Consider the following 13515-nt stretch of genomic DNA (forward strand, 5'->3'; position numbering starts at 1 on the left):
TTTTCTGGGGTGTTTATTTTTTTAATAAATAAATTAATATATATATTCCTGTTTGCGCACAGCTTCCCTGTCAAACAAATATATTTATTAAATAAAAAATCAAAACATCAGGTCGGTAGATGAGATTTTGTCGATGCCCGCCCTCCCTCCCTCCCTCCGCGGCGTGTACAGTGCCTCGACTATACAGCTAATTAGCCAAAAGCAAATATAGTTAACTTGTGTCTTGCTAACATTCATGACTCATGAGCTACTAGCTAATGTAATAGGTTAGCTAAAGTCTAGCTAAGGCAATATATCATGGCCATACAGGCCAATATACTGTACTTATTGGAGACATTACAGGTGAATACAGTCACATTTGTGTGATGTACTTAACATAATGATAAATAATCTTAAGATATTATATCGTATGCTATGTATTGTGAATACACCCATGTTAAACATAAAAATGTACTTCCATTGCATATCATAGGAACACATAAGCGTAAATTATAATTACATTGATAAACCTGTACAAAGACCTCCAGATAAATACTGGCCTTCTGGATTAACACATTTAAGTGCTGCAAAAGATATTGACCTATGACATCCTATGACATCAAAAATTATTCTACATTTGAATTATCTCATAGATGTGACTATTGTGGTTCACGGTCATAGGCCCTGTCCTAAATGGCACACTTCATATGAATTTTCAGTCTTGTGTACTTATTCCATGTGTCCATTAACTCCATGAGACCGTAGGGTGTCTCATTTTTCATTTTAGGTATCGGAAGGGTGCTCACGCATACTTTGTGGTCGATATGTGCCCTCGATGCGCACTTTTGCAGAGCACACACTTATGCGAGCTCTACAGCACACATCTTCTCGACGGTCAAAGCGAGGTTACGTTATTGCCCATCGTGCACAGCAACCCTAAAGGCACGGGGGTGGCGGTGCCACCGGCTTGGGCCCGCCATCGCTGCTCGCAGCTATATTTAGGGCCGAAGCACAAAGTGCGTAGGACCCTATTGTTTTCGTTAGGATTATTATTATTATTTTTTTATTTTTTTTTTTTACGACTATTGGGGCACTTTTGGGGCTCTTAACGTGCTCAAAAACTCTTGAAACTTTGCACACGGGTCAGAACCCGCGGCTGTCAGGGCCGGGCTGAAGCTGGTACCGGGCGTGGCAGGGGGCTCGACAGCGCCCCTGGAACAGGGTCCGAAAACTTGGTCTATAACTCAAACACGCTTGCATGTAATAATATGAAACTCGATGCACGTATAGATCTCATCGTTTCATATATCCTTCATACTTTTACTTTTTACCCCAGACCAACAGGAAACCGTCTATTTAGGGTTGTTTGAAAACGCACGCAATGGAATTTGGAATACTCCTCCCAGAGAATTCCACCAATCGCCACCAAACTCGGTCAGCATGATGTCAAGACATTGAGCATGAAAAATTGCCGGCAGATTTTTGATATCTCTAACGGTTTGGCCGTGGCGAGGAAACGAAATGATGGCGCGAAAAGAGAAACAGGAAGTGTGTTATAACTTCTGCATACATTAATTGATCTCCATGAAACCGCAGCAGCGTGATCGCTGGAAGAAGCCGATCGCATGGATGTGACTATTGTCAGTCAAAGTTATAGCGCCACCAACTGGCAGAAGGAAGTGTGTCACTTTTAAAATGCTTTGAAATCACCCACTTATTTTTACCCGATTTACTTAAAACTTTAGGTGTATAATGTAAACACACGGCAGATGTAGACATGTGAAAGGATTATTGATATCTTCGATACTGTCGCCGCGGCAACGCTTCAAACTCGAATATTCTTTTTGATGCTTTTGAGACTCTTAGCATACTTGAAATTGCATGAAACTCGACAGACTCATCACATTTATTAGCCAGTACACATGTGCAAAGTTTCAGAAACGGGCGTGGTGCAGGGGCTCAGTAGCGCCACCTTTTGACAAAAGTGGGGGTTGCTTTACACTTTGACCCACAGTCACAAAACTCAGGAATTATATTGTTCTCATCGAGCCGGACAACTTTCTAATTTACAGTCATTAGCTCAGACCAACAGAAAGTCAGATATCGTGGTTTGAATGTGGATGTTTTGGAGAATTTTCTCTCCCTCTCTCACTGACCCTACGTCTCTCTGTGTCTGGGGGAGGGTGCTGATTTTGCTGAGGAGTGAAAATGCTTTTATTTTTGTTTTTCAAGGTTTTGGGGCCCTTAACGTGCTCGAAAACTCTTGAAACTTTGCACACGGGTCGGAACCCGCGGCCATCAGGGTCGGACCGAAGATGGTACCCGAGCGTGGCAGGGGGCTCGACAGCGCCCCTGGAATGGGATTCGAACACTTGTCCATATATCAAACATGCTTGCATGTAATGATATGAAACTCGGTACACTTGTAGGTCTCGTCGGGCCGAACAACTTTCGTGCTCTAAGTTTTACGCCAGCCCAACAGGAAGTCGGCTATTATGGGTTGTTTGGAAACACGTGCTCTGGAATTATATATATTCCTCCTAGAGAATGAATCCAATCGCCACCAAACTCGGTCGGCATGAAGTCAAGACATTGAGGATGCTACATTCCGGACGGATTTTTGATATCTCGAACGGTTTGGCCGTCGCGAGGAAATTGATTTATGACTAAAAATGGACACATGAAGTGTGTTATAACTTAGTTAGTTCTATCTACAGTTACAAAACTCGGCGTGTATATTGTTCTCGTCAAGCCGAACAACTTTCTAATTTACAGTCATTAGCTCCGACCAACAGAAAGTCAGATATTGTGGTTTGAATGTGGATTTCTTAAAATTTTTCTCTTTCTGAGTGACCCCTCCTCCTCCCTTTCTGTGTTTTTTCTCTCAGTGTCTCTCTGTCTGACAGACAGAATGGGCCTGCCAAATTTTTTTTGTGTGTGTGTGTGGGGAGGGAGGGGGGTTCTCTGTTGGGTTTACATTTGCTTTTGATTGATTGTTTTTCAAGGTTTCTGGGACTTTTGGGGCCCTTAACATGCTCGAAAACTCTTGAAACTTTGCACACAGGTCAGAACCCGCGGCCATCAGGGCCGGGCTGAATCTGGTACCCGGCGTGGCAGGGGGCTCGACAGCGACACCTGGAATGGGATTCAAACACTTGTCCATATATCAAACATGCTTGCATGTAATAATATGAAACTCGGAACACTTCTAGATCTCGTCGGGCCGAACAACTTTCTAATTTACAGTCATTAGCTCAGACCAACAGAAAGTCAGATATTTTGGTTTGAATGTGGAACACATTTCAAATTAACTTTGAAGCTCCAAAAGCACATCAAAAGTAACATAAAAGAAGGGAGTGTGTTATAACTTCTGCATACATTAACTGATCTCGATGAAACTTCAGCAGTGTGTTTGCGGGAAGAGGCCGGTCGCATGGATGTGACTACTGTGAGTCAAAGTTATAGCGCCACCAACTGGCAGAAGGAAGTGTGTCACTTTCAAAATGCTTTGAAATCACCCTCTTATGTCTCAAGTGAACAAACAGACCAACAGAAAATCAGATATTTTGGTTTGAATGTGGAACACATTGCAAATGAACTTTGAAGCTCCAAAAAGCACATAAAGGCAGCATAAAAGCAAGGAAGTGTGTTATAACTTCTGCATACATTAACTGATCTCGATGAAACTTCAGCAGTGTGTCACATGGATGTGACTATTGTGAGACAAAGTTATAGCGCCACCAACTGGCAGAAGGGAGTGTGTCACTTTCAAAATGCTTTTAAATCACCCTCTTATGTCTAAAGTGAACAAACAGACCAACAGAAAGTCAGATATTTTGGTTTGAATGTGGAACACATTGCAAATGAACTTTGAAGCTCCAAAAAGCACATAAAGGCAGCATAAAAGCAAGGAAGTGTGTTATAACTTCTGCATACATTAACTGATCTCGATGAAACTTCAGCAGTGCGTAAATTATAATTACATTAATAAACCTGAACAGAGACCTCCGGATAAATACTGGCCTTCTGGATTAACACGTTTAAGTGCTGCAAAAGATATTGACCTATGACATCAAAAATTAATCTACATTTGAATTACCTCATAGATGTGACTATTGTGGTTCACGGTCCTAGGCACTGTCCCTGTCTCAAATGGCACACTTCATATGAATTTTCAGTCTTGTGTACTTATTTCGTGTGTCCATTAACTCCATGAGACCGTAGGGTGTCTCATTTTTCATTTTAGGTATCGGAAGGGTGCTCACGCATACTTTGTGTTTGATATGTGCCCTCCATGCGAACTTTTGCAGAGCCCACGCTGATGCGAGCTCTACAGCACACGTCTTCTCGACAGTCAAAGCGAGGTTACGTTATTGCCCATCGTGCACAGCGACCCTAAAGGCACGGGGGTGGCGGTGCCACCGGCTTAGGCCCGCCATCGCTGCTCGCAGCTATATTTATTATTATTATTATTATTATTATTATTATTATTATTTTTTTTTACGACTTACGGGGCACTTTTGGGGCTCTTAACATGCTCAAAAACTCTTGAAACTTTGCACACGGGTCAGAACCTGCGGTCATTAGGGCCGGGCTGAAGCTGGTACCGGGCGTGGCAGGGGGCTCGACAGCGCCCCTGGAACAGGGTCCGAAAACTTGGTCTATAACTCAAACACGCTTGCATGTAATAATATGAAACTGGGTACACATATAGATCTCATCGTTTCATATATCCTTCATACTTTTACTTTTTACCCCAGACCAACAGGAAACCGTCTATTTAGGGTTGTTTGAAAACGCACGCAATGGAATTTGGAATACTCCTCCCAGAGAATTCCACCAATCGCCACCAAACTCGGTCAGCATGATGTCAAGACATTGAGCATGAAAAATTGCCGGCAGATTTTTGATATCTCTAACGGTTTGGCCGTGGCGAGAAACGAAATGATGGCGAGAAACGAGAAACAGTCAGAGTGTTATAACTTCTGCATACATTAATTGATCTCGATGAAACTTCAGCGGTGTGTTCGCTGTAAGAGGCCGATCGTATGGATGTGACTATTGTGAGTCAAAGTTATAGCGCCACCAACTGGCAGAAGGAAGTGTGTCACTTTCAAAATGCTTTAAAATCACCCACTTATTGTTACACGATTTACTTCAAACTTTATGTGTATAATGTAAACACCGGCAGATGTAGACGTGTGAAAGGATTATTGATATCTTAAATACTGTTGTTGTGGCAGCTCTTCAAACTTGAATTTTCTTTTTTGATGCCTGGTGCAGGGGCTCAGTAGCGCCACCTTCAGACAAAAGTGGGGTATTGGTTTCATACTTTGACCTAGAGTCAGATATTTTGGTTTGAATGTGGAACACATTGCAAATGAACTTTGAAGCTCCAAAAGCACACAAAGGAAGCATAAAAGCAAGGAAGTGTGTTATAACTTTTGCATATATTAACTGATCTCGATGAAACTTCAGCAGTGTGTCACATGGATGTGACTACTGTGAGTCAAAGTTATAGCGCCACCAACTGGCAGAAGGAAGTGTGTCACTTTCAAAATGCTTTGAAATCACCCCTTATGTCTCAATTGAACAAACAGTTGATAAAGAAATCGGGTATCAATATATTGAATTATGAATTATTGCAGTGATCAACTTTAATGTCTGGTTAAGATGAAAATAAACTATTGCTCTGTCTAAGCCATTATCTTTCTGAAACACGTCACAAAAACTTACAGAAACTGATAACACAAACATGATGTTGGAAATATACACTTATCAGAATAGTTATATTAAACTTTAGTCTATTTCAGTTAAAGCCATTTCAGTTATAAAGCTGTCTCATGTAATTTCTCCTTTAATTCTATAATATAACCACTAGGTGGAGTTCTAAGCCTATTTTCTGTATTCTCGTTGTTTTAACGTATGAAGAAGACTTGTACATGTTGTTGAGAACGCAGTAAAGTGTGACGCATATTTCGTTCTGTGAGTTTTATGAGTACTCCGAGTCTTTATTAAAACCAACACATGAAACATATGTCTAAAGAAATTGGGATGGGCTGATCGATCCGAACGTATCAAAACGTCCGAGAATGATGATCAAATTTCAAAATGCTTTGAAATCACACTCTTATTTTTATTGTAAACCTGTGATAAAACATATATGCTTGTGTTTTACATTTTTAAGAAAACAAAAAAAAAATGGCAGCAAACAACCACTTTTATAATTATTGTTTTGCGATCTTTGCGATTGATTTTCTTTCTGATTAATTTTCTGATAAATCTACCATTTGTTGTTGAAATGACGTAGTTCCAACGGGAGTGCGAAGTGGAGGGCGGGTCCACCTTCTTCATGTAGCCAATCAGATGAGCTAATCGCTAACTCTCGATTTACTCTTATCTGATTGGTTTAAAAACACGGCAGTCACCAGAACACATCTTTAACATAATTTGGCTCAGACCCGTTCTCGTTGCTGCAATGGTACTTTTAATAATGCACACATGCATGTTAAATAATAAATAAATAAAAGAACAAATGACTAAATAAATGAATAAATAAACCATGATTACTTAAGGTTACAAATACACACACACACACACTCCATCATTGCAATCTTGACATCGCAGCCTGTTCATTATATCCGCAATAAAATATAATAATAAAATAGTAAACCTAACATATAAAAATTACTCTGTTTAAATTAGGGCTGGGCGATAAAACGATCTCGATATGGCATCGCGATAATATTTATTTAGACTACGATGATAAACTTTTGACATGTTTACTCGATATGGATAGACCTAACAGCCTATTACAAAGCAGAAATAAACGGACAACAGCCAGTCAGAACGCAGATTTTGGCTTGTGCGTCTAAGTACACGCCCATTTGCTAGCAGAGCACTGTTTGAGCTACCGGCGTGAAGAAAGTGAGTGTAAAGAAAAAATGAGTGGAAACGACTGAACTCGAACTATCTTCCAAAGCTGAGGAAATTGTTGACAAAAAAGGTAACAAGACGTCAATTATATGGAAGTGGTTTGGATATCTGAAAAGCGACGACGCGCAAATAAAGACGGTCTCGCGAAATATGCCGTCGGTCGGTGATAACCAAGACGGGAAACACAAATAAAACCTTTTCGGTCACCTGAAAAGGTACCATCCCAGCGACCACACCGAGAGTATGAAAATGCGGGCCCATGTTAATGTTACTCCGTCCAAAAGTTTTGCAGACTAGTCTTTCTGGCAAAAAACCTATAATAGGGTAATTAGGGTTGCATGAGCACTACCTAAAAGGTGTAGCATAGTGACTGGTTTACAATGTTTACATTTTGCACTTTTTACTCAGATTGCTACCTCTAAAACATTTGAGATATTTAAAACCAGTACACAATTAATATTTTATTTATCTGACAGTTAAGTACTTAAATCTGCCAGGGACTTTGTGGTTCACTTGTTTACATTTGTTGTCTTGGTTGTACCTCTGCAAACATTTTGAAATGTTTGCTGCCCTGCCAAAGAAATTTGATGTGATAGTACTGTAGTCACAGCTTTTAGTTTGATATTTTATAATCAGTTACAAGGCAAGCTAACTTGCATTGTTTTGTCAAGGCAGATAAAGCATGTTTGCTAAAAGTAAAATGTTAACATTTAGATTTAAAGTTTATCAATATTCTTTTATAACAAAATATATTCTCAACCAATCCATGTTTGCACAGTTAAATGTTTGCATTGTTATTTATTTATGTTAATAAACTATATAGTTCAACTATTGAACCTTCTGGTTTCTTCAGGCATCATTAGCAGTATACTTTTCAAACGGGCAGCATTATTAAATTATATATCGTAACAAATATCGATATCGATCAATATGGAAAAAATATCGTGATAATATATTTTGCCATATCGCCCAGCCCTAGTTTAAATAGTCAGTAGTACAATCCGTATCATTCACAGTAAGCACCGCTCCACTGTGATGTTTCCAAGCATATTTTTACGCATGTAAAGCGGATGATTTTCTACGTCGGTATTGGAGCGTGAGTAAAGTACAAAGCCTATAATAAAGAATAGTTTAGCATCCAAATACATCGCAAATGTAAAAACATTTTGATTGTAAAGAGAGCGTTTTTTTATTCGTGTTCTGTTCTGAATATCATTCAATTTCAAGGATTTGTTGTGGAATGTTTTGACAGTATCATCAAATAAGAATAATTCTCTCGTTTTAGTGATTCCCTAGTTATTTTTTTATAATTCTAATCAGGTAAGGCAAGTAATATTCTCTGTGTCTTTATATAAATAAACCAAAACAAAAAGTTTGAGCACCGCTGCTTTATGGCACGTTTTGGATTGTGGTCAGCACAGAAAACAGCGCACGATTCTTAAATGGTTTGAAAGTTATATTGAAATGCTTACAAAGGAATGGATAAGAGGAATCGACATTTTTATTTAAAAACAAGTCATCTGAAACCTGACATCAAGTAAGGTGAGGAACAACGAATTTCACACACTTGGAAAATGCTTTTTATTTGAATGAGTGAATGTGGCTCTTAAAAGAGCCATTGTTGCTGCCCTTAAAAGGACATTTGTTGCTTCATCTTCTGAGTTCCACCTGCAGAGCTTCTCGGAGGTTGCTCGGCAGAAGCTGGTTTCCCTCTGGTCTCAGGTGGACTCCGTCTCTGCACAGATGGAACAAGCCGATGTTTCTGTGGTGAATGCAGCGCATCTGCCTCTCTGCCAAGAAGCCAGACATGGCGCCGTTGATCCACCGCCGGCTTCGTTCAATGCCATAGCCAGTCCTGCCAGTCTGTCCTCTCCAATTTAGACGGGGTAAAATGCCAGAAAACACCAGCCTGGTTCTGGGAAACATTTGTAAGACTTCGGTCAGGTCACTCTTTATTTCCCGAAGAAAATCGAGGCGGTTGCGGCCCACCCGACACAAACTGTTCCCTCCCAGGTGAATAATGAGAATATCTGGAGCTGTAGCTTTGGCCCTGAGAGAGCGCAGAGCTGGAAACAGCTGCTCCCAGAGTCTGCCTCCTCTGCCGTCCCAGGTGATCTCACACTGAAGACCGAGGTTTCCGTCCAGGCGCTGCTCACAGAAGCGAGTATGCAGTGTCGCGGATGATGGAACTGCCGACGATCCAAACACGTGAAGCCATCTCAAAGATGAGTGAGGGAATGTGATTTACAACCGGTATTTATGAGTGTTGCACGTTTGGTTCCTAAAGGTGTTACAGGCCCCACCCATTTCCAGATTCAATAATCGGCTCGTTCTTACATAGTAGAGCACGTTCGCACATGCGCAGTCTTCAAAAACGGTGCTTTATTTATTTATGTACCGTACAAAAACGGTACATAAATAACATTTGTATGTGTTCTAAACAAAAGACACAGGTTGTACTGAATGTCAGCTTGTTTATTTGGCTCAAGATAAGGATTTATTAAGTCCACATGTCATGCAAACAAGAAATGCTTCTAACTAGGTCGAGAGCTGTCGTTGCGAATGTTCGTTGGAGCTCTACAGCACACATCTTCTTCTCGACAGTCAAAGCGAGGTTACGTTATTGCCCATCGTGCACAGCAACCCTAAAGGCACGGGGGTGGCGGTGCCACCGGCTTGGGCCCGTCATCGATGCTCGCAGCTTTAATTTTATTTATTTTTTTAGCCATAGAGCCCACTTCCATTCTATGATAATATGTAGCCTCGTAATTCTGCTAAACATCACATTTTGTGTTCAATAGAAGTTTAATAATAATAATAATGATTTGGGTTTGGAACAAATGAGGGTGAGAAAATTGCAGCATTTTCATTTTTGGGTGAATATCACTTTAAGGGTCATGCTCTATGGTTTTCAAATACAGACATATAAATACAAAATCAAGCACATAAACACACATTCCTACTCATACCATACACCTTAGCCAAATACATATACAAACTGACATTTAATCATAGAAAACATCCCGTCTTAGGTCAGTCAGGATTGCTACTTTATTTTAAAATTGTGAAATGTCAGAATAATAGTAGAGAGAACTATTTATTTCAGCTTTTATTTATTTCATCATATTCCCAGTGGGTCAGAAGTTTACAAACATTTTGTAAGTATTTGGTAGCATTGCCTTTATATTGTTTAACTTGCGTCAAACTTTTTGGGTAGCCTTCAACAAGCTTCTCACAATAAGTTGCTGGAATTTTGGCTCATTCCTCCAGACAGAACTGGTGTAACTGAGTCAGGTATGTAAGCCTCCTTGCTCGCACATGCTTTTTTTTTTTTCGCACAAATTTTCTATCGGATTGAGGTCAGGGCTTTGTGATGGCCACTCCAATACCTTGACTTTGTTGTCTTTAAGCCAATTTGCCACAATTTTGGCGATATGCTTGTGGTCATCGTCCATTTAGAAAATCCATTTGCGACTGAGCTTTACCTTCCTGGCTGATGTCTTGAGATGTCGCTTCAATATATACACATAATTTTACTATTAAGTCAAGCAAAGATGAATTGAGTTTGAAGGTAGGCCTTAAAATACATCCACGTGTATACCTCAAATTCAGTACACCTCCTATTATAAGCTAATATGCTAATTGTCTAAAGGCTTGACATCATTTTCTGGAATTTTCCAAACTGTTGAAAGGCACAGTTAACTTAGAGTGTATGTAAACTTCTGACCCACTGGAATTGTGATATAGTCAATTAAAAGTGAAACCATCTGTCTGTTAACAATTGTTGGAAAAAATGACTTATGTCATGCACAAAGAAGATGTCCTAAATTACTTGCCAAAACTATATTTTGCTCATATTAAATCTGTGGAGGGGTTAAAAAATTTGTTTTAATGACTTCAACCTAAGTGTATGTAAACTTATGACTTCAATTGTACATAAAACATTTGTAGCAAACAAAGCATATTGTAATACAAAAAGCATCTCACACCTTGGCATTTCCCTCCATTAGTGGGGTCTCCAAAGTATCCAGGTAGACACATCTGGCATTGCGGCCCAGTTGTGAGATTCTTGCACTGCTCACATACGCTGCCGTTAACACACATACTGTGCCCATTACACTGACATGCTGAAACATAGTGTGAGAAAGTGTGCATACATGTGATTAAACTCCTTTTCTCACACAGTAAAATTTACACAGCAAGAGTAACTATAACATGTGCATGCCAAACATGTGATATGTTTACCTGGACAGGTTATGTAGGCCCAGTCATAGCCTCTTTCTCTAGAACAGAGACTGGTGTCCAATACCTTTTCTCGACTCTGCCTACTCAAGCTCCTCATTGGTCCACGGGATGATCCTTCCATACACTGGCCCTGGCCTGTCTCTGTGGGGTCTCCACACCAACCACATTCAGGCTGCTCCAGACACTGGGCACATGTACGATGACCTGAACAGTTCTGAGCTGGAGAGAGAAGATTTAGACAAATTAGCAATTTTGAGTCATCAGTGATTATAACAGTTACCATTTGTGAAAAGTCTGTACATTGTATAAATAAAACAGCTATGGCACAGGCTGTTATTTAAAGGCAGACATAAATTCAAACACCTTTTTATAAAGGGTCTGTCATATGCCTTGCAAACAACCAGCTTTTTATGCTTACCATTGCATTGTGGATGAAATTCTGTATGTCACATTTAAGTGATGTTTTTATAGCTATACAGACATATCTTTTTTTTTTTTAAGTCAAAGAACACAAAAGGTCTAAATTATCTATATGTGAGACTTTCACAAAGACCAAAACCAAAGCAGCATTGCAGCACAGTTTTTAAACATTTTAATGTAAGAGCTTTTTAAGACCTATTTATAAAATTAATATTGCACATCCATTCCAGAACAGACCAACACAATCTCAAAATAAATCATGGATCACAGATTATTTTACTTAAACAGGCTGGGGCACACATTCAACAGGGCTTTCAGAACTGGTAACAATGCGTATCAGCAGTATTTGCAAGTTTAAAATACTCAAGACTTGTTTTCTTCTTACAGTTTTTCACTAAATGTTCATTGAAAAATTAATTTAATCATACAGTCATTGAGCACTTTAATAGAAACACTATGGTCCTAATAAAGTGCCAGACGTGGTCTTCTGCTGTTTTAGCCCATCCACCTCAAGGTTCGACACGTTGTGCATTCTGAGATGCTATTCTGCTCACTACAATTGTACAGCGTGGTTCTCTGATTACCGTAATCTTTCTGACAGCTCGAACCAGTCTGGCGATTCTCTGTTTAAAATATTAAAGTGCTAATTGAGTGTATGTATCATATTAAAACAATACAACACATTAGAAGAAATTACCCAGTAGTTTTTAAAATCAATGCATTGAATGTTTAAAAATGTTTAAAGTCTTTCCTTACTGTGATGGGGCAGATCATACATAGATTCTACAAGAGTTGTAATTGAATGGAATTTCATGTGTAGTTTATTGTGCAACCAAAATAAAATAAAAGATACCAAAACATTTGGGAGAGATTTGGTGCATAAAGCAGAACTTTAACTATAAACAGGCCCAAAATAAACAGGGGACTCCTAGATTGAAAGGTCTGTGCTTCAAGGGGCTCACACAAACAAATAAGGGAAATCAAATACGCACTCTTATAGTCATATACAACATACAATATAAACACAATAAAGCATTTGTTTGTTAAATGACAAAACATTGTCATTTAAAAAATATGAGCAGTAATTCATCAGTAGTATTTGAAAAGCGATCACTTGTCATAAATGTCTGGTACTCACTGATTGTGAACCACTCTGAAATCGCAATAAACACGTTACCACGAGCCCCTGCATGCTTAGAGACATGCAACAGGGCTGTATCATCACTTCTGAGAATCATACACAGAATATATGTATTCATTTAATTAAATTGCAGCCTTTTTCAGGTTAATAATATACTAGTTTCCATCCCTAAATTTAAGACCTCTTCAAATGATAATAATGGCTTTTTTGATACCATTAAAGATATTTAAGACATTTTAAGACTTACAGACCCATGGGAAGCCTGCAAAGACCAAAGTATTAGAACATCCCAAATGTTTCCAAGTCTACAGAGAGCATTGTCCCTTATTTTCTCATTGTGTGACTTATTGCATTTTCTGCACATTCAGAGTCTTTCTACATCAATTTCATTTCAAGGTCTAGAAATTTACTTTTCAAGCAGCAACAACTATGTTTTTTGGTTGACCTTTTAATTTAAAAAATAAATTCAGTTTTGTACTATTACATTTAGACATTAGTCTATTTATACAATATGCCTGACATTCAGAGTGTTGGACATTTGAAGCACACAGAAAAGGATCATATGATTTACATTCTTGATTCCAGTGGGGGTTTACTTTTTTGAGAAAGTTGCCTGTTCCCCTCAGTAATAATGACCTCCCTCCCTCTTTAGAGGTTTGTGTGTGTGAGAGAGTGAAAAATGTATTCAAGCAAGAGGGACAGAAGAGTCCATCAATGAGCCCCACGACCAGACCTCATCTAATGGGTCCTTAGACAGTGCACGGGTCAAAAAGTGTCTTAGGGTTAATTGCGAG

At 39.2% G+C, this 13515-nt stretch overlaps 1 protein-coding gene across 2 annotated transcripts in view; it reads right to left on the minus strand.

The window, feature by feature from the left end:
- The window catches only part of atrnl1a (attractin-like 1a), a 421271-nt gene that overhangs the window by 304688 nt on the left and 103068 nt on the right, over positions 1–13515 (minus strand). For both annotated transcript variants that reach the window (XM_052150500.1, XM_052150501.1), the window contains exons 19-20: positions 11161–11379; positions 10905–11042 (exon numbers count right to left, since the gene is read on the minus strand). In XM_052150500.1, coding sequence (XP_052006460.1) covers positions 10905–11042; positions 11161–11379 — 357 coding nt within the window. The remainder of the gene's footprint in view (positions 1–10904; positions 11043–11160; positions 11380–13515) is intronic.

The sequence above is a fragment of the Xyrauchen texanus genome, chromosome 20, assembly GCF_025860055.1.
Source record: "Xyrauchen texanus isolate HMW12.3.18 chromosome 20, RBS_HiC_50CHRs, whole genome shotgun sequence".
NCBI lineage: Eukaryota > Metazoa > Chordata > Actinopteri > Cypriniformes > Catostomidae > Xyrauchen > Xyrauchen texanus.